The sequence below is a fragment of the Pleurodeles waltl genome, chromosome 1_1, assembly GCF_031143425.1.
Source record: "Pleurodeles waltl isolate 20211129_DDA chromosome 1_1, aPleWal1.hap1.20221129, whole genome shotgun sequence".
Taxonomy (NCBI): domain Eukaryota; kingdom Metazoa; phylum Chordata; class Amphibia; order Caudata; family Salamandridae; genus Pleurodeles; species Pleurodeles waltl.
This window is the reverse complement of record NC_090436.1, coordinates 384,443,449-384,466,114: the sequence shown is the minus strand read 5'-3', so window position 1 is coordinate 384,466,114 and position 22,666 is coordinate 384,443,449. Positions and strand designations below refer to the sequence as shown.

The following is a 22,666-nucleotide window of genomic DNA, read 5'->3' as shown; positions in this document are numbered from 1 at the left end:
CATGCACACACGCATTCCACACGCCGCACAGACATCACCCCCCCCCACACACACAACCCCCCCTCCCCCAAAAGCAGCAGTGTCTGCCAGTGGAACACCGCCAGGCCATATCATGTGTCATGATAGTGTCTGCAGCGGTCTGCTGACGTGACGCTGCTGCTGGCAGCAGCGCCACCTTACCACCATCCATGGCCGCAGCCGGAATTCCACCAGCCTTCTGGTGGAATTCCGGCTATGGTCATAATATGGCGGGCGGAAGGTAGCTGCAGCAACGGTGTTTTGGCGGCCATCGCTTGGCGGCACGCGGTCAATACTGCCCATGTTATAGAAGTTAAACTTTGTGTTAACAGGAGTCACATTACCGTTGTTTGAACCAATGCAGATACTTTAAAATATCTAACACCAAGGACAAGATTCTTAAATGTGATTACCTCTGTAAGAAGGGTTACTGAAATATTGGATTATTTAGAAAGACAACGCCCAACTGATAAAGCAGAGAGTAGTGCATACATTAGATGTAAAGGGGGCAGGCATTACTTACTCTACATACAGGAAACATGGATAAACAGGAGCACTAAACAATTGTTTGGAACCCATGTGCCACAAGCATTTAGTACAGTGGTAGCTAAATAAATAATTGCCTGACAGCTACTTCAAATAATACACATTTGCTATAATGTGGTGAACTAATTGTTGAATTGAGGCCAGAGATGTATTCTATAATGAAAGGAACAACTTAATCTTTTTTTCCAGTTTATACTTGTAAGACATATGCAAGGCAATAAAAGATTATTAAAACATACCTTAACTAAACACAGCTGTGTTGATGTGGAAATACGGAAGCAATAGCAGGTCAATCAGTGCTAAACTATTTTAGTGCTACTCCCTCTTCAAGCTTCCTCCCCTCTGCAACGCAACACATAAACCTAGATAATTAATGCATAGCACGTGAATCTAGAAGAAAGATGCTGTAAAAGAAAGCAGCTACTTGCCTGTAATAATGTTTTTTTTAGTTGGAAATATAGATTCACATGTGACCCTCCTGCCTCACTAATGAAAGAGGGGAGGTAGTGCAAACAATTGAATAAAAAAATAAAATAAACTGGAGGATACATTAGGGACCATGATGGGCTTATGGTCAAGGTCATGGTAAATCATACTGACCTCCTAGGTTTAGAACTAAGTGCTTCTGGATCCAACAACTAGGATGATGCACAGCATGTGAATCTGGAAGAGCTTCAAGCGGCTTCTTACTTATGTAACTGGTTGCTACATTCCAAATGTAACACCCTTTATTGTGAATATTGTCAGACTGCAGAATCCTCACTGCCAGTCCACTCCCTTGTTCTGTGGAGTAGACTTCAAGTTTAAAAAGGTCTTTAGTTAGATTTCCTCATTGCCATTTTTCATTTCATTCTCGTCACCCACACTCTGTCCCTCAGGATGTGGAAACAATTAGTAAAGTGACCTCTGCATACAGGGGTGGTGCCTCTGTGGTTCCATGTCACCACCTACTGGTGCACAGGACCTATTGCAGGCATTAAGGAGTTATGAGTTTATCATTTAACTGCACCTGACAGTATTAGCACGCTTATATTGAACAGAAGAGAATAGCAGTCCCCTGCTAGCAGAGTCTGCAATCTTCTAGCTCTCTCTGCACTGGGAGTTAAATGCTTTTTTTTTTATCACAATAGACTAGTCAAGAGAAAAAATCCTTGCTTTCTTTAAAAGTAACCCTTCCAATCCAGGAGAAAGGTTCCTTCCCTTCTTAGACATTAGAGGAGTCTCAACATTTTACTTGAACAGAACTAAAGATATAAGGAAATCTAATCAACCATTGGCTATGGACTGTGCTGTACTGATTTTGCAACATCCAAACCGTTGATTTCCAGATGGATAGTTTCCTGTATCTCCCTGTGCAAACAGCTGGCTAACAAGCCCTCATCTGGCAAATCTGATGTCCATTTCATGCGTGATGAAGCAGTCTCTACAACTTTGCTGAGAAATGTTCCCATATTTGGTAAATGTAGGGCAGCTATGTGGACACCTCTCCATACTTTAACAGGCATTTTTGTCTAGGCAAAAATTTAGGAGCGGATACTAAGGATACAGTAGTTGGTCATGCTGCCCTAAAGAATCACTTTGCATGAGAGCATGTTGGCTACTAACAAGCTTTCTGTTTTAGTTAGCTGTTGGAAATGGCCCTTTTTGAAGGGTTATCCCCAAACCTTTTTACTTCTTCCTCCTATTTTTTCAGATCTGTTTTTGCAGGTTTATTGTCTCTGTGCATTTTACCACTGCTGATCAGTGCTGACGTGCAAGTGCTGCCTATGTAAATTGTATTGGTGATTGGTTTATCCATGATTGGCATATATGATTTACTAGTAAGCCCCTAGTAAATTGCAGTAGAGGTGCATATGGCCTGTAAATCAAATGCTACTAGTGGGCCTGCAGCACTGATTGTGCCACCCACATAAGTAGCCCTGTAAACATGGCTCAGACCTGCCACTGTGGTGTCTGTTTGTGCAGTTTAGAAATGCTAGTTTGTCCTGGCAAGTGTACCCACTTGCCAGGCCCAAACCTTCCCTTTTACTACATGTAAGGCACCCCTATTTTAGGCCCTAGGTGGCCCCCAGGGCAGGGTGCAGTGTATGTTAAAGGTGGAGCATGTACTAGTGTGTTTCACATGTCCTAGCAGTGAAATACTGCCAAAATCGTTTTTCACAATTGCAAGGCCTACCTCTCTTATAGGTTAACATGGGGGCTGCCTTTAATTATTCTCAAAGTGTAGTGTCCCTTTGAGAGCAGACAGAGATGTGGATTTTAGGGTCTCTGAACTCACTATTGAAAAATACATATTTTGGTAAAGTTGGTTTTTAAATTGTTTGTTTGAAAATGCCACTTTTAGAAAGTAGGCATTTTCTTGCTTAAACCATTCTGTGCCTCTGCCTGCTTGTGTATTCCATGTGTGGGTCAGACTGACAGTTGGGCTGTTGTGAATTCCCTCTAGACAGTAACACAAAGGGAGCTTGGGTGTAGCCTGCATCTCCTAATGAGCCTTCTGGGCTAGAGTGTAGGGAGCAGTGGTAATTTACACCTGAAAGGGCTGTGCCTGCCCTCACACAGTGCAGTCTCTGACCCCCTGGAGTATGTCTGAGGCCAGGCCTGGGCATGGCAGGATCTTGTGAATAACAGCGACTTTCCTTTGAAGTTTGCTTACTTCAAAGGCTGAAAGGGGCATAAGTAGTGGACCCAAAACCCCAGACTTTTAGAATCTTTCTGGATCAAGAGTAACCTCTGCCAAGGAGAAGAGCTGAAGAGCTGAAGGAGGAGTACTGCCCCTTTGCTGTGTTGGCCTGCTGTTGCTGCTTCTGCCTTAAAAGAGAGCAAAAGGTGAACTTTGCTGTGTATCCTGATTGTGAGAGTTCTCCAAGGACTTGGAATAGAGCTTGCCTTCTGTTGGAAGTCTCAGGGACACCAAAGACTTCAGTTTCATCTGCCTGCAGCACTGAGAACTGTGTGTTTTGTGCTGTTCAAGAAGAAAAACCACTGCAACGCCAACCACGACGCAGATGGCCTGCACCGTGACCTGCTGACACCGCGCGGTGCTGCACTGCCCCTCTTTGCACCGCAACCCGACGCTGCCATCGAGCCATTGCTTTCACCGTGACCTGTGGGCCCTGCACTTCGGCATCGCCTTATTCACAGCGCAGCCTGGACATCCCCAACCCTGCCGCCCCTGCTGCCACTGGCGCCACAGCCTGCACTGTGTCCTGTGGACATCACTCATGAGGTACACGAAGCACCATCCTGTTCCGCACCGCAGCCCTGGTCCACCAATACCAGCACCATTGACTCCATGGTTGTCTCCAGGCATCCCTGTCTGCACTGTGACCCGAGGACACCGCACAGCCGGCTTGGGCCTACCGACAACATCGCTTCATCAACGGCGCCGCCACTGCCTCCATCGTGACCTGGTGACACCGCACGTCGCACCGCCACTCTTCAAACCGCAGCTCTAGTCTCACCGATGCAGCTGGATGCTGTCACCGAGGCGCTGCCTGCACCGTGACCTGTGGGCACTGCATGTCGCATCATCCCACTTCACACCGCAGCCCCTATGCCATCCACGCCAGCGCTCCTGACTTCGTCAGCCCAGAGTTCAATCTGCAACATGTGTGACTTAAACGGGCCGATGACCCCCCCCGACCTGCGGAACCGCTCTCCGGATCTCATTGTGAGGATCACGACGCCCTGCATTTTCAAGGTTCTTTTTGCTTGCTTTCCCGACACTGTAGCTGGCCCCGAATGCCGTGGCCGGCCTGAACTGTTGGATTTCTTGTTCACAACGCCGTGATAGGCCCAGATGTAGCTTGTCGAATTCAAGGAACTGTATTTCTAAGTTAATTATTGCAAAATTCATATCTTTTTTTACTGCATTTTTTTCACGTTTTGGTCTTATTTTATACGGATAAATATTGGCTATTTTTCTAAAACTGGTGTAGTGTCCTTTTGTAGTGTATTCATTGTGTTACTGGGTGTTATATACAAATGCTTTACACATTGCTTCTGAGATAAGCCTGACTGCTCGTGACAAGCTACCAAGGGGGTGAGCGGGTATCTCCCTTATCCTGACTAGAGTGAGGGTCCCTACTTGGACAGGGTGCAAACCGACTGCCAACTAGAGACTCCATTTCTAACAATAGCCATTCAAAATAACAGGCTGTAGGGTTTTCGGGATGACCTTACAGTGCAGATGGGAAATGTACTTATAATCCTACATTGTAGGTATCTCACTGTACTTATAAACAACCTTCCCACCTCCCTTATCTCTTATTTTGAATCGTGCCTGTATCACACATAAGGTGCTACATAATTGTGATACTAAATTATTCAGAGACATCATCCATTTGTATTCTCCCAGGAGGGGACCTCTGTCTTCTTCCAGTAAACTACTTGTGTTGCCTAGACTTCGGCTGTAAATCTTTCTCTTACGCTGCTGCCAGTCTTTGGAATACTCTGCCCTACTCTGTTTGTACTTTGTCAGCACCATGACGCCTTTGGGCATGTGAGCGCTTTACAAGTTTATTTTCATTTCATGTTTCATATTTAATTTGCACAATCAATGTTTCCTTAAAGTAAAGCTGGGAAGCCATTGCCAATGCAAAGAATGCTGGACTATGATAGCTGCTATTTTCTTAAATAAACAGTACATGTTTTCTTATCCAACCATTCAGCCTGCCCTGCATCTTGCTTCCTTTATATGCTTTCTTATGTGGAGATATTAGTCTATTTACTGTGTTCTGTTACTTGCTCCAGTGCTGTCATTTGTGTTATCGACTTATAATAAGAATTGGGAGGTTATGCCTACATATGGGAAATTACAGCTTATTACCTTCTTCACACACATACACATACATATATTGATTTTTAGATATGAAGCATTATGGGATTCCTGCAGATATACAGGACTTTTCTATGTGTGTGGCTTCAGTGTGGATACCTACTAGGTAGAGCTCAGATTGCATGTAAGTAATGTTTCCTTCCCCCAAAATGGTCAAATCCACCTCCCTCATTAATCTACAACACAAACGGGGATAGCGCTGAAGTCAAAACAGATGGTGAATATTATTATATTTGACTTGTTTGTGTCCTATTAATTTGCAAAAGATCCATCTAGTCCAGGCAAAAGTTTTTTTCTTTTTTTTAAATTTCAGACTTTATTTCTTTTGAAACTTGCACGAGTAACCAAAAGTCAATCAAATCGGAGTACATTGTGTGATCAAACAATGTAGAGTAATAAGTAGCTGTAAATCAATGGATGTTGTGTATACAACCTGTCTGTAATCAGGTACAGAGTAGATGGCTCTGCATGGTAGGATCCCCTGAAACACTTCTTTTCCATAGAATAGTTGAAAGAATCTTAATTGAAGGCAGACGATTTTCAAGTAAGTAATTTATATGTTGCCTCATATGAGTTAAAAGTTTTAGCTAGCTGAAAAAGATAGCTTTCTAGTTGAAAAAAATGTAACCTGCATTTCAGTAGACAAACATGGAGAGGAAAAAAAACCTTCTTGGTTAAAGTGCATCAGATCAAAAGGAGGACACTGCTTCTTTAAGGGTTCAACAGCTTCCTTCTCCCAGCATGCACTGTACTTCAAGTTTGCCTCACAGCCTCAGCCCAGCCTCATTTCTTTTTTCTGGCTTGTGTTTACTTGATCCTAGAACAGTTCTAAGAGTTTTTCGCCCAATTCTTGTTTTTTTTTTCTTTAAAAACATTTATTTCTGGCTTCACTTGACATCTTTCAGAGTCTCCTCTCAAGATCACCTGTTTTTTCCTCACATTTGGGAGGTAATTTTTTTTCTCAAAATAACTTCACTTTTTGTGAAGCGTCCTTATCGTGGAATAAAGAAGGTAGACACTGATTTCCCACCCGGGGAGCGACCCTTGCCCAAGGAGCCGCTCCCCTTATGAGTAAGTATACAAAAAAAAAAAAAATCCCTGGTGTCTAGTTGGCATTTCTGCTGCCCGATCGTTTGCGATCGGGCTGCAGAAATGCTTGCAGAGGCATGAAAGGAAAGGCCTTTCCTTTCATGCCTCTGCCTGCCCCCTCCTCCCGAGTGGAAGAGAAATGCTGAGCATGACGTGACGTCATCAGATGTCACTGGGGGGCTCGGGGTGGAAGGGGAAGCGTTTCCCCTTCCAGCCCTGCCCTGGGGGGGGGGGGTTGGGGATAGGCCCTGGAGGGGGGTGGTGGTGTGCCGCGCCACTAGACGTAACCCGTACGTCCTTGGCGGGGAAGGGGTTAAATATTTGTGTCTCTGATTTCCCCCTAATTGATTTTTGTTGTTTTTAGTCTTTATTTAACTTAAAAAAACAATTGCAATTTGTTTTAAAATTGGTTCTGGAATTTTATTGTGTTTTGTTTGATTTTCTTCTTCTGCTTATCCACTACTTTATTACTACACACAGTGCCTGTGGCTTAGGCCTGACTGCTGTGTCACGTTACCAGAGATTCAACACGTTTATTTAATGTGTGTGACATCTAGCAGGTGTTGGCCTTATCCTTTGAGGGGAACACTTGTCCACCCCAAATAATAATCCGCCTTCCTACAAAATAATTCTACATTTCTTCCTTCTATCCCAATTTGTGGTAAGTGCTTATGTTTAATCCTTCTATTCATGAAGGTGTATATGTGGTTTTGCGTTTTTAAGGTAATTTGTATCTTATCATAAAATATCTTTATGTAGTCGGCAGAACTTTTTTTGACTACCTTAGCTTGCTAGAAACCTTTGCTCTCAATACTATCTAAAGCGCTACAGAAGTAGAGAAATAAAACAATTAGGTTCCAGAGGAACTGCCAGTCATGTTTCTTGATTAAAGCTATTTGCAGCAGATAAATAAACTAAGCATCTGAAATGCTGTCCTAAAGTAGTTATAGCCCTCTCAAACCTGTGCTTGACAACAAAGATGCATCCTTTTGCCACATGACTTTGGCTGTTCTTTTTAGTATGTCTGTGTTCCTTTCTGTGTAGTGTCACACACACAAGCTGTTTAAACACTGTTATTAATCTGAAACTCTTGGGAAATATAAGGAACAACTTGATTGTTTTGTTTTGTTAGACAGCAGACTGTATTTGGTTGGATCATCACTGAATGGATTTGGCACACGAGGTAGTGATGCAGATTTGTGTCTAGTTATGGAAGATGAACTGGTAAGTTAGATTTTTTTTTTCTTTTCACTTGCAGAAGAACCTAATTAAAATTGCGTAAAAAAAAACAAAAAACTCATGTAAGGTCTTAAGGGGTTTTAGTGTGTTTATTTCCATTGTTAATGCATATTGTATGTCCAGTGTCCTATACAGACCAAGTGTATTTGTGCCTTTGTGCTTCAGCTGTGAAATCATAGGTTAAAATGAATACTCATAGTGGGAGAAGGGTAACTGCATAATACCTCCTCCTGTACCTTTTTTGTTAATCTATGACCCTTCCTTATAAAATCCAAGTTTGCTGCCATAGTAACTCACATTCTTCCCATATGCCAACATTTATCTTGTACGGGCATACACACTGTACATTGCTGTTTGGAGGAATGTTGCTATTTAGACAGCACATGAGCTGTTTCTTAGAGACTTGTTTAGAATCAGTGGATTACAGCCCACCTATAGGCTTACCATTTGTTCTCTTCAACATCGCTCTTGTGTTCTTTGTTACTGTTTGTCCATGGCATGCATGTGTCCATCCACTGCTCCTGTTTTTTGAGCGACTTTTTTTTATTTGTGTTTAAGCAGTCCATACGAGTCATGCCTCCCTCCTGCCCGCCCCATCCCTCTGTCACGTAGGCTTTTATTATCCTAATGAGACTACTGGATATTGAGCGGCAAGAACGTTCACAGTGTGGGGGACTGAGTCTGACCCACAGTGGTTGACACTTGTCACTCTAAATCCGGCTTTTGCTCCGGCTAACTAGCAGTGCCTCATCTCTCCCAAATGGTAGAGACAATTGGGCAGCCGAGCGCATGACATCTTAATACTTCTCAGGGAAGTCGTGGTCACTCAGGTCACAACCGGTTCTCTCATACACAGTGTGGTCTCATATATAAATGACAAAAGGCAGTATAAGTTTTAAAGATTGGTTTAATAAAACGTCTGAATTTTAGATAGCAAAGTGTGAGCTGCAATAACCAGAACTACACAACACAGTAATATTAAAATGGTGCCGATGAGAGTGAAGCACAAGAATAAAGCTATCATAGTGCCACTAGGTTATTCTCTCTTCTAGGTTATATTTTCGAGCACAGCATCTTAAGCTCTAAGCCTGCCTTTCAGGTTCCCCCGGGAGGACATTGACCCTCATACCTGAGCAAAGGCCTGTAATCTGCATCAGCAACGGGGCATTCAGCATCCAGCTGTGGGTCCCTGGCTGGAATCTCCCTCTTGACGTATACTAGGACTAGAAAGTGTTTTATAACTAACACGCAGATGTTCTAAGAAAATGTCCCTACGTAAGGATGTGTATTTTCTACGAATGCTGGAGACTAAACTTCTACCATGTTTACCGGCAATGTACCAGACTGTAGCCTTGACTGAAGCACAGGGCGGTCAAGAATGCATTATTTGAGAACACAGTGCTGAACTAAGCTAAACAGTGTGATAGAAGAAATTAAAACAAGACCGTAAAAACTGGTTATTGTAAAATAACAGTGCAATGCTGAATAAAATATATCTAAGGCAAAGTGCACAGCGGCCTAGTATGTAAAACTAACATGCATGAAGCTATATTAAAAATGGCTACACTACACCCTCCCCTTGTCGGTAGAAAGTGGTTTAAGCCAAAGCTAAAATATATTTTAAAAACTCTACTTAATTCTGACAAGTTAAGAGGACACACAAGCATCCTACTCGGCAATTTAAAAAATGAGCATGCGGCCAAGAGCCGAAATCAAAGGAAAATATCAATTTAGGATTGTTCCAAATCAAGCAGAAGTCATGGAAAGCAGGAGGTCCTCCACTTCGGCAGATGACAAAACGGGTAAATCCGCACCAAAAACCACTAAGGAACAGGTGTGTTCCATAGCCCCAGTGTTAACCAAGGCAGCATCCCGTGCAGTGCCTATCAACGAGTTAATGGTAACTTCCTCCATGAAGGGTAGCTCGTTATCAGCTTCTCTGAGCAAACGCAGCCACAGCGCGCATGTCTGGTAATGAACCCTCAACGAGAACATCAACAGATCAGCATCAATCACTGACGGGCGTTGCTGTGAAAGACAAATGTTCGATGGCATATGTTGCTGCAGATACACATGTCTAGCACAGTCCGCTGCCTGGTGTTGGGCTCGGAGTATTACAAGTTGTTTTTCTTCGAAGAAGTCTTTTTTGGTCACGGGACCGAAGGACTCCTCCCTCTTCGGCTCCATTGCGCATGGGCGTCGACTCCATCTTAGATTGTTTTTTTCCGCTGTCGGGTTCGGACGTATTCCTTTTCGCTCCGTGTTTCGGTTCGGAAAGTTAGTCAGAATCTCGGAAGAAAGCGTCGGTATTGTTCCGTTCGGTATCGGGATAGTTAGGTACATCGACACCGATCATCGGAAGACTTTGGGGTAGCTTCGATCCCCCATCGGGGCCTGGTCGGCCCGACCGCGTGCGACATCGAAGCCGATGGAACGGACCCGTTCCGTTTCTGCCCAAAATGTCACAGTAAGTATCCTTATACAGATCAGCACTTGGTCTGTAACTTGTGCTTGTCCCCCGAGCACAAGGAGGATACCTGTGAGGCCTGTTGAGCCTTCCGGTCCAGAAAAACACTCCGGGACCGAAGAGCCAGGCGTCTACAAATGGCGTCCACGCCGACAAAACAACGTTTCGACGACGAAGAGGAAACATTCTCGGTTCCGGACTCAGAATCCGGAGACTCCAACGTCGAACAACAACAACAAACAGTGAGTAAGACGTCGAAAATAAAAACCATCGAAAAAACAAAAGCCCAGGGGACGCCACTGCCGACAGGCCATGGCTCGACCCATAAAACCGGCGAGCCATCGAAGGCGCCGAAAAAGGGCACGCCCATAGCGAAGACACCCGACTCCGGTCGAGGCACCGTCTCGGCTCCGAGAAGCAAAAACAAGATGCCGGCACCGAAAAACATCGGCACCGAGACACACTGCCGAAAGCCACAAAAATTCTGTCGGTACCGAAACCGAAAAAAGATTCTCTCTCGGCACCGAAAAGTTCCACACCTCCTTCCTACACAGAGGAACAAGGAATAAGTGGCCAGATGCACAGATTTGGACAAGAGCTCCAAAGTGTAGAATCAGACTACACACAAAAGAGACTGTACATCCAACAAGACACAGGGAAGATATCAACCCTTCCCCCAATAATGAGAAAAAGAAGGATCGGATTTCTCAAGGATGACGCACAACCACAAGCCAAAGTGGTTAAAAAAGTCACGCCTCCGCCCTCTCCACCACAACAGGCATCGCCGGCACAAACACCGCCACAAATGCACTCACCAGCGCAAACTACCATAATTCAAGATAATCAGGATCAAGACGCTTGGGACCTATATGACACCCCAGTGCCGGACAATGATCCCGATTCATACCCCACAAAGCCGTCACCGCCAGAGGACAGTACCTCATACTCGCAACTGGTGGCTAGGGCAGCAGAATTCCACAATGTCCAACTGCATTCCGATCCTATAGAGGATGATTTTTTATTTAACACCCTCTCGGCTACACATAGCCAATATCAATGTCTCCCAATGCTACCAGGGATGTTATGGCACGCAAAACAAATTTTTGAAGAGCCCGTAAAATCAAGAGCCATCACCCCAAGGGTGGATAAGAAATATAAACCACCACCCACAGACCCAGTGTTTATTACTTCGCAGTTACCACCTGACTCCGTAGTAGTAGGGGCAGCTCGCAAAAGAGCAAATTCCCATACATCTGGCGACGCCCCACCTCCGGACAAGGAAAGCCGAAAATTTGATGCGGCAGGGAAAAGAGTAGCATCACAGGCAGCCAACCAGTGGCGCATCGCAAATTCTCAAGCGCTGCTGGCCCGATATGACCGCGCACACTGGGATGAGATGCAACTTCTCATAGACCATCTTCCCAGGAATACCAAAAAAGGGCGCAGCAAATAGTTGAAGAGGGACAAACGATCTCAAACAATCAAATCCGCTCTTCAATGGACGCAGCCGATACTGCAGCGAGAACAGTCAACACTGCTGTCACCATAAGGAGACACGCTTGGCTCCGCACTTCAGGCTTCAAACCTGAAATCCAGCAGGCTGTCCTTAATATGCCCTTCAACGAGAAACAACTTTTTGGCCCTGAAGTGGACACAGCCATTGAAAAACTTAAAAAGGACACAGACACGGCCAAAGCCATGGGCGCACTCTACTCCCCGCAGAGCAGAGGCTCTTTTAGAAAAACTCCATTTAGAGGGGGGTTTCGTGGCTGTAAGGAAATGCCTCCTTGGCATGGTTGCCCCCTGACTTTTTGCCTTTGCTGATGCTATGTTTACAATTGAAAGGGTGCTGAGGCCTGCTAACCAGGCCCCAGCACCAGTGTTCTTTCCCTAACCTGTACTTTTGTATCCACAATTGGCAGACCCTGGCATCCAGATAAGTCCCTTGTAACTGGTACTTCTAGTACCAAGGGCCCTGATGTTAAGGAAGGTCTCTAAGGGCTGCAGCATGTCTTATGCCACCCTGGAGACCTCTCACTCAGCACAGACACACTGCTTGCCAGCTTGTGTGTGCTAGTGAGGACAAAACGAGTAAGTCGACATGGCACTCCCCTCAGGGTGCCATGCCAGCCTCTCACTGCCTATACAGTATAGGTAAGACACCCCTCTAGCAGGCCTTACAGCCCTAAGGCAGGGTGCACTATACCATAGGTGAGGGTACCAGTGCATGAGCATGGTACCCCTACAGTGTCTAAACAAAACCTTAGACATTGTAAGTGCAGGGTAGCCATAAGAGTATATGGTCTGGGAGTCTGTCAAACACGAACTCCACAGCACCATAATGGCTACACTGAAAACTGGGAAGTTTGGTATCAAACTTCTCAGCACAATAAATGCACACTGATGCCAGTGTACATTTTATTGTAAAATACACCACAGAGGGCACCTTAGAGGTGCCCCCTGAAACTTAACCGACTGTCTGTGTAGGCTGACTAGTTCCAGCAGCCTGCCACACCAGAGACATGTTGCTGGCCCCATGGGGAGAGTGCCTTTGTCACTCTGAGGCCAGTAACAAAGCCTGCACTGGGTGGAGATGCTAACACCTCCCCCAGGCAGGAACTGACACACCTGGCGGTGAGCCTCAAAGGCTCCCCCCTTTGTCACAGCCCAGCAGGGCACTCCAGCTTAGTGGAGTTGCCCGCCCCCTCCGGCCACGGCCCCCACTTTTGGCGGCAAGGCTGGAGGGAACAAAGAAAGCAACAAGGAGGAGTCACTGGCCAGTCAGGACAGCCCCTAAGGTGTCCTGAGCTGAGGTGACTCTGACTTTTAGAAATCCTCCATCTTGCAGATGGAGGATTCCCCCAATAGGGTTAGGATTGTGACCCCCTCCCCTTGGGAGGAGGCACAAAGAGGGTGTACCCACCCTCAGGGCTAGTAGCCATTGGCTACTAACCCCCCAGACCTAAACACGCCCTTAAATTTAGTATTTAAGGGCTACCCTGAACCCTAGAAGATTAGATTCCTGCAACTACAAGAAGAAGGACTGCCTAGCTGAAAACCCCTGCAGAGGAAGACCAGAAGACGACAACTGCCTTGGCTCCAGAAACTCACCGGCCTGTCTCCTGCCTTCCAAAGATCCTGCTCCAGCGACGCCTTCCAAAGGGACCAGCGACCTCGACATCCTCTGAGGACTGCCCCTGCTTCGAAAAGACAAGAAACTCCAGAGGACAGCGGACCTGCTCCAAGAAAAGCTGCAACTTTGTTTCCAGCAGCTTTAAAGAACCCTGCAAGCTCCCCGCAAGAAGCGTGAGACTTGCAACACTGCACCCGGCGACCCCGACTCGGCTGGTGGCGATCCAACACCTCAGGAGGGACCCCAGGACTACTCTAAGACTGTGAGTACAAAAACCTGTCCCCCCTGAGCCCCCACAGCGCCGCCTGCAGAGGGAATCCCGAGGCTTCCCCTGACCGCGACTCTTTGAATCCTAAGTCCCGACACCTGGGAGAGACCCTGCACCCGCAGCCCCCAGGACCTGAAGGACCGGACTTTCACTGGAGGAGTGACCCCCAGGAGTCCCTCTCCCTTGATCAAGTGGAGGTTTCCCCGAGGAACCCCCCCCCTTGCCTGCCTGCAGCGCTGAAGAGATCCCTAGATCTCCCATTGACTTCCATTACAAACCCGACGCTTGTTTCTACACTGCACCCGGCCGCCCCCGCGCTGCTGAGGGTGAAATTTCTGTGTGGGCTTGTGTCCCCCCCCCGGTGCCCTACAAAACCCCCCTGGTCTGCCCTCCGAAGACGCGGGTACTTACCTGCAAGCAGACCGGAACCGGGGCACCCCCTTCTCTCCATTCTAGCCTATGTGTTTTGGGCACCACTTTGAACTCTGCACCTGACCGGCCCTGAGTTGCTGGTGTGGTGACTTTGGGGTTGCTCTGAACCCCCAACGGTGGGCTACCTTGGACCAAGAACTAAGCCCTGTAAGTGTCTTACTTACCTGGTTAACCTAACAAATACTTACCTCCCCTAGGAACTGTGAAAATTGCACTAAGTGTCCACTTTTAAAACAGCTATTTGTGAATAACTTGAAAAGTATACATGCAATTTTGATGATTTGAAGTTCCTAAAGTACTTACCTGCAATACCTTTCGAATGAGATATTACATGTAGAATTTGAACCTGTGGTTCTTAAAATAAACTAAGAAAAGATATTTTTCTATATAAAAACCTATTGGCTGGATTTGTCTCTGAGTGTGTGTACCTCATTTATTGTCTATGTGTATGTACAACAAATGCTTAACACTACTCCTTGGATAAGCCTACTGCTCGACCACACTACCACAAAATAGAGCATTAGTATTATCTATTTTTACCACTATTTTACCTCTAAGGGGAACCCTTGGACTCTGTGCATGCTATTCCTTACTTTGAAATAGCACATACAGAGCCAACTTCCTACATTGGTGGATCAGCGGTGGGGTACAAGACTTTGCATTTGCTGGACTACTCAGCCAATACCTGATCACACGACAAATTCCAAAATTGTCATTAGAAATTGATTTTTGCAATTTGAAAAGTTTTCTAAATTCTTAAAAGACCTGCTAGGGCCTTGTGTTAGATCCTGTTTAGCATTTCTTTTAGAGTTTAAAAGTTTGTAAAAGTTTGAATTAGATTCTAGAACCAGTTGTAGATTCTTAAAAAGTATTCCAACTTTTAGAAGCAAAATGTCTAGCACAGATGTGACTGTGGTGGAACTCGACACCACACCTTACCTCCATCTTAAGATGAGGGAGCTAAGGTCACTCTGTAAAATAAAGAAAATAACAATGGGCCCCAAACCTACCAAAATACAGCTCCAGGAGCTTTTGGCAGAGTTTGAAAAGGCCAACCCCTCTGAGGGTGGCAACTCAGAGGAAGAGGATAGTGACTTGGAGGAAAATTCCCCCCTACCAATCCTATCTAGGGAGAACAGGGTCCCTCAAACCCTGACTCCAAAAATAATAGTCAGAGATGCTGGTTCCCTCACAGGAGAGACCAACACCTCTGAAATCACTGAGGATAGCCCCAGTGAAGAGGACATCCAGTTAGCCAGGATGGCCAAAAGATTGGCTTTGGAAAGACAGATCCTAGCCATAGAGAGGGAAAGACAAGAGATGGGCCTAGGACCCATCAATGGTGGCAGCAACATAAATAGGGTCAGAGATTCTCCTGACATGTTGATAATCCCTAAAGGGATTGTAACTAAATATGAAGATGGTGATGACATCACCAAATGGTTCACAGCTTTTGAGAGGGCTTGTGTAACCAGAAAAGTGAACAGATCTCACTGGGGTGCTCTCCTTTGGGAAATGTTCACAGGAAAGTGTAGGGATAGACTCCTCACACTCTCTGGACAAGATGCAGAATCTTATGACCTCATGAAGGGTACCCTGATTGAGGGCTTTGGATTCTCCACTGAGGAGTATAGGATTAGATTCAGGGGGGCTCAAAAATCCTCGAGCCAGACCTGGGTTGACTTTGTAGACTACTCAGTGAAAACACTAGATGGTTGGATTCAAGGCAGTGGTGTAAGTAATTATAATGGGCTGTACAATTTATTTGTGAAGGAACACCTATTGAGTAATTGTTTCAATGATAAACTGCATCAGCATCTGGTAGACCTAGGACCAATTTCTCCCCAAGAATTGGGAAAGAAGGCGGACCATTGGGTCAAGACAAGGGTGTCCAAGACTTCAACAGGGGGTGACCAAAAGAAAGGGGTCACAAAGAATCCCCAGGGGAAGGGTGATGAGACAACCAAAACTAAAAATAGTAAAGAGTCTTCTACAGGCCCCCAAAAACCTGCACAGGAGGGTGGGCCCAGAGCCTCTTCACAAAACAATGGGTACAAGGGTAAAAACTTTGATCCCAAAAAGGCCTGGTGTCATAGCTGTAAACAGCATGGACACCAAACTGGAGACAAGGCCTGTCCCAAGAAAGGTTCCACTCCAAACTCCCATCCAGGTAACACTGGTATGGCTAGTCTCCAAGTGGGATCAACAGTGTGCCCAGAGCAAATCAGGGTCCACACTGAAGCTACTCTAGTTTCTGAGGGTGGGGTGGATTTAGCCACACTAGCTGTCTGGCCGCCTAACATGCAAAAATACAGACAGCAACTCTTAATTAATGGGACTAGAATAGAGGGCCTGAGGGATACAGGTGCCAGTGTCACCATGGTGACAGAGAAACTGGTTTCCCCTGGCCAATACCTGACTGGAAAAACTTACACAGTCACCAACGCTGACAATCAGAGAAAAGTACATCCCATGGCAATGGTTACTTTAGAATGGGGAGGGGTCAATGGCCTGAAACAGGTGGTGGTCTCCTCAAATATCCCAGTGGACTGTCTGCTTGGAAATGACCTGGAGTCCTCAGCATGGGCTGAGGTAGAACTAAAAACCCATGCAGCAATGCTGGGTATCCCTGAACTGGTGTGTGTGAAAACAAGAGCACAATGCAAGGCACAGGGTGAACAAGTAGAGCTGGAGTCTAGAAGAATGGCCCAGCCTACCAAGAGAACAGGAAAGTCAGTTGGGAAACCAACTGCAACACAGCAGAAGAAAGGGAACCTCTCTTCTCAGGAAGAAGTTCTGCCCTCTGAGGGAACTGAGCCTTTGGAGCTTGAATCTTATCAGGTTGAGCTCTTAGGCCCAGGGGGACCCTCAAGGGAGGAGCTGTGTAAGGGACAAGAAACCTGTCCCTCTCTTGAAGGCCTTAGGCAGCAAGCTGCTGAAGAGTCCAAAGGCAAGAAAAATGGAACACATAGGGTCTATTGGGAAGATGGACTCCTGTACACTGAGGCCAGAGACCCCAAACCTGGTGCCACTAGGAGAGTGGTAGTGCCTCAGCTGTTCAGGAAGTTCATCCTAACATTGGCCCATGACATTCCCCTTGCTGGACATTTGGGACAAACCAAGACGTGGGAGAGGTTAGTCAACCACTTCTACTGGCCCAATATGTCCAACATGGTTAAGGAGTTTTGCCTCTCCTGCCCCACCTGTCAAGCCAGTGGTAAGACAGGTGGGCATCCAAATGCCCCCCTCATTCCACTTCCAGTGGTGGGGGTTCCCTTTGAAAGAGTGGGTGTGGACATAGTTGGTCCACTAGAACCTCCCACAGCCTCAGGAAATATGTATATCCTGGTAGTAGTGGATCATGCTACCAGGTATCCTGAAGCTATTCCCCTTAGGTCGACTACTGCCCCTGCAGTAGCCAAGGCCCTCATTGGTATCTTTACCAGAGTGTGTTTCCCTAAGGAGGTGGTGTCTGACAGAGGTACCAACTTCATGTCAGCATACCTAAAACACATGTGGAATGAGTGTGGAGTGACTTATAAATTCACTACACCATACCATCCACAAACTAATGGCTTGGTTGAGAGATTCAACAAGACATTAAAAGGCATGATCATGGGGCTCCCAGAAAAACTCAAAAGGAGATGGGATGTCCTCTTGCCATGTCTGCTTTTCGCTTACAGAGAGGTGCCACAGAAGGGAGTAGGATTCTCACCCTTTGAACTTCTGTTTGGTCATCCTGTAAGGGGACCACTTGCCCTTGTTAAAGAAGGCTGGGAGAGACCTCTCCATGAGCCTAAACAGGACATAGTGGACTATGTACTTGGCCTTCGCTCTAGAATGGCAGAGTACATGGAAAAGGCAACCAAAAACCTTGAGGCCAGCCAACAGCTCCAGAAGTTTTGGTATGACCAAAAGGCTGCACTGGTTGAGTTCCAACCAGGGCAGAAAGTCTGGGTTCTGGAGCCTGTGGCTCCCAGGGCACTCCAGGACAAATGGAGTGGCCCTTACCCAGTGCTAGAAAGGAAGAGTCAGGTCACCTACCTGGTGAACCTGGGCACAAGCAGGAGCCCCAAGAGGGTGATCCATGTGAACCGCCTTAAGCTCTTCCATGACAGGGCTGATGTGAATCTGTTGATGGTAACAGATGAGGATCAGGAGGCAGAGAGTGAACCTCTCCCTGATCTTCTGTCATCAGACCCAAAAGATGGCACAGTAGATGGAGTGATCTACTCAGACACCCTCTCTGGCCAACAGTAAGCTGATTGTAGGAGAGTCCTACAACAGTTTCCTGAACTCTTCTCCTTAACCCCTGGTCAGACACACCTGTGTACCCATGATGTGGACACAGGAGACAGCATGCCTGTCAAGAACAAAATCTTTAGACAATCTGACCATGTTAAGGAAAGCATCAAGGTGGAAGTCCACAAGATGCTGGAATTGGGAGTAATTGAGCGCTCTGACAGCCCCTGGGCTAGCCCAGTGGTCTTAGTCCCCAAACCTCACACCAAAGATGGAAAGAAAGAGATGAGGTTTTGTGTGGACTACAGAGGGCTCAATTCTGTCACCAAGACAGATGCTCATCCAATTCCAAGAGCTGATGAGCTCATAGATAAATTAGGTGCTGCCAAATTCTTAAGTACCTTTGACTTGACAGCAGGGTACTGGCAAATAAAAATGGCACCTGGAGCAAAAGAGAAAACAGCATTCTCCACACCTGATGGGCATTATCAGTTTACTGTTATGCCCTTTGGTTTAAAGAATGCCCCTGCCACCTTCCAAAGGTTGGTGAATCAAGTCCTTGCTGGCTTGGAGTCCTTTAGCACAGCTTATCTTGATGATATTGCTGTCTTTAGCTCCACCTGGCAGGATCACCTGGTCCACCTGAAGAAGGTTTTGAAGGCTCTGCAATCTGCAGGCCTCTCTATCAAGGCATCCAAATGCCAGATAGGGCAGGGAACTGTGGTTTACTTGGGCCACCTTGTAGGTGGAGGCCAAGTTCAGCCACTCCAACCCAAGATCCAGACTATTCTGGACTGGGTAGCTCCAAAAACCCAGACTCAAGTCAGGGCATTCCTTGGCTTGACTGGGTATTACAGGAGGTTTGTGAAGGGATATGGATCCATTGTGACAGCCCTCACTGAACTCACCTCCAAGAAAATGCCCAAGAAAGTGAACTGGACTGTGGAATGCCAACAGGCCTTTGACACCCTGAAACAAGCAATGTGCTCAGCACCAGTTCTAAAAGCTCCAGATTATTCTAAGCAGTTCATTGTGCAGACTGATGCCTCTGAACATGGGATAGGGGCAGTTTTGTCCCAAACAAATGATGATGGCCTTGACCAGCCTGTTGCTTTCATTAGCAGGAGGTTACTCCCCAGGGAGCAGCGTTGGAGTGCCATTGAGAGGGAGGCCTTTGCTGTGGTTTGGTCCCTGAAGAAGCTGAGACCATACCTCTTTGGGACTCACTTCCTAGTTCAAACTGACCACAGACCTCTCAAATGGCTGATGCAAATGAAAGGTGAAAATCCTAAACTGTTGAGGTGGTCCATCTCCCTACAGGGAATGGACTTTATAGTGGAACACAGACCTGGGACTGCCCATGCCAATGCAGATGGCCTTTCCAGGTTCTTCCACTTAGAAAATGAAGACTCTCTTGGGAAAGGTTAGTCTCATCCTCTTTCGTTTGGGGGGGGGGTTGTGTAAGGAAATGCCTCCTTGGCATGGTTGCCCCCTGACTTTTTGCCTTTGCTGATGCTATGTTTACAATTGAAAGGGTGCTGAGGCCTGCTAACCAGGCCCCAGCACCAGTGTTCTTTCCCTAACCTGTACTTTTGTATCCACAATTGGCAGACCCTGGCATCCAGATAAGTCCCTTGTAACTGGTACTTCTAGTACCAAGGGCCCTGATGCCAAGGAAGGTCTCTAAGGGCTGCAGCATGTCTTATGCCACCCTGGAGACCTCTCACTCAGCACAGACACACTGCTTGCCAGCTTGTGTGTGCTAGTGAGGACAAAACGAGTAAGTCGACATGGCACTCCCCTCAGGGTGCCATGCCAGCCTCTCACTGCCTATACAGTATAGGTAAGACACCCCTCTAGCAGGCCTTACAGCCCTAAGGCAGGGTGCACTATACCATAGGTGAGGGTACCAGTGCATGAGCATGGTACCCCTACAGTGTCTAAACAAAACCTTAGACATTGTAAGTGCAGGGTAGCCATAAGAGTATATGGTCTGGGAGTCTGTCAAACACGAACTCCACAGCACCATAATGGCTACACTGAAAACTGGGAAGTTTGGTATCAAACTTCTCAGCACAATAAATGCACACTGATGCCAGTGTACATTTTATTGTAAAATACACCACAGAGGGCACCTTAGAGGTGCCCCCTGAAACTTAACCGACTGTCTGTGTAGGCTGACTAGTTCCAGCAGCCTGCCACACCAGAGACATGTTGCTGGCCCCATGGGGAGAGTGCCTTTGTCACTCTGAGGCCAGTAACAAAGCCTGCACTGGGTGGAGATGCTAACACCTCCCCCAGGCAGGAACTGTGACACCTGGCGGTGAGCCTCAAAGGCTCCCCCCTTTGTCACAGCCCAGCAGGGCACTCCAGCTTAGTGGAGTTGCCCGCCCCCTCCGGCCACGGCCCCCACTTTTGGCGGCAAGGCTGGAGGGAACAAAGAAAGCAACAAGGAGGAGTCACTGGCCAGTCAGGACAGCCCCTAAGGTGTCCTGAGCTGAGGTGACTCTGACTTTTAGAAATCCTCCATCTTGCAGATGGAGGATTCCCCCAATAGGGTTAGGATTGTGACCCCCTCCCCTTGGGAGGAGGCACAAAGAGGGTGTACCCACCCTCAGGGCTAGTAGCCATTGGCTACTAACCCCCCAGACCTAAACACGCCCTTAAATTTAGTATTTAAGGGCTACCCTGAACCCTAGAAGATTAGATTCCTGCAACTACAAGAAGAAGGACTGCCTAGCTGAAAACCCCTGCAGAGGAAGACCAGAAGACGACAACTGCCTTGGCTCCAGAAACTCACCGGCCTGTCTCCTGCCTTCCAAAGATCCTGCTCCAGCGACGCCTTCCAAAGGGACCAGCGACCTCGACATCCTCTGAGGACTGCCCCTGCTTCGAAAAGACAAGAAACTCCCGAGGACAGCGGACCTGCTCCAAGAAAAGCTGCAACTTTGTTTCCAGCAGCTTTAAAGAACCCTGCAAGCTCCCCGCAAGAAGCGTGAGACTTGCAACACTGCACCCGGTGACCCCGACTCGGCTGGTGGCGATCCAACACCTCAGGAGGGACCCCAGGACTACTCTAAGACTGTGAGTACAAAAACCTGTCCCCCCTGAGCCCCCACAGCGCCGCCTGCAGAGGGAATCCCGAGGCTTCCCCTGACCGCGACTCTTTGAATCCTAAGTCCCGACACCTGGGAGAGACCCTGCACCCGCAGCCCCCAGGACCTGAAGGACCGGACTTTCACTGGAGGAGTGACCCCCAGGAGTCCCTCTCCCTTGATCAAGTGGAGGTTTCCCCGAGGAACCCCCCCCTTGCCTGCCTGCAGCGCTGAAGAGATCCCTAGATCTCCCATTGACTTCCATTACAAACCCGACGCTTGTTTCTACACTGCACCCGGCCGCCCCCGCGCTGCTGAGGGTGAAATTTCTGTGTGGGCTTGTGTCCCCCCCCGGTGCCCTACAAAACCCCCCTGGTCTGCCCTCCGAAGACGCGGGTACTTACCTGCAAGCAGACCGGAACCGGGGCACCCCCTTCTCTCCATTCTAGCCTATGTGTTTTGGGCACCACTTTGAACTCTGCACCTGACCGGCCCTGAGTTGCTGGTGTGGTGACTTTGGGGTTGCTCTGAACCCCCAACGGTGGGCTACCTTGGACCAAGAACTAAGCCCTGTAAGTGTCTTACTTACCTGGTTAACCTAACAAATACTTACCTCCCCTAGGAACTGTGAAAATTGCACTAAGTGTCCACTTTTAAAACAGCTATTTGTGAATAACTTGAAAAGTATACATGCAATTTTGATGATTTGAAGTTCCTAAAGTACTTACCTGCAATACCTTTCGAATGAGATATTACATGTAGAATTTGAACCTGTGGTTCTTAAAATAAACTAAGAAAATATATTTTTCTATATAAAAACCTATTGGCTGGATTTGTCTCGGAGTGTGTGTACCTCATTTATTGTCTATGTGTATGTACAACAAATGCTTAACACTACTCCTTGGATAAGCCTACTGCTTGACCACACTACCACAAAATAGAGCATTAGTATTATCTATTTTTACCACTATTTTACCTCTAAGGGGAACCCTTGGACTCTGTGCATGCTATTCCTTACTTTGAAATAGCACATACAGAGCCAACTTCCTACAGTGGCCAACCCACAGACACCACCAGCCAACAAACAAGAACCACACCATATCAGGGTTCATTCCAAAGGGGAGGTTTCAGGGGATATAGAGGGGGTCAATTCCCAAGGAGTAGGGGAAGATTCCAGACTCCAAAAACACCTCCACCTAAACAGTGACTTTCAAGTCACACAACCCCTTCACTCAACACCAGTGGGGGGAAGACTAAGCCAATTCTACCAATCTTGGCAGCAGATTACAACAGACAA

The 22,666-nt window shown here is 47.0% G+C and overlaps 1 protein-coding gene across 1 annotated transcript in view; it reads left to right on the top strand.

The window, feature by feature from the left end:
- Positions 1-22,666, top strand: part of TENT2 (terminal nucleotidyltransferase 2) — a 568,493-nt gene that overhangs the window by 125,350 nt on the left and 420,477 nt on the right. Inside the window, exon 5 of the mRNA XM_069223224.1 lies at positions 7,626-7,717. Coding sequence (XP_069079325.1) covers positions 7,626-7,717 — 92 coding nt within the window. The remainder of the gene's footprint in view (positions 1-7,625; positions 7,718-22,666) is intronic.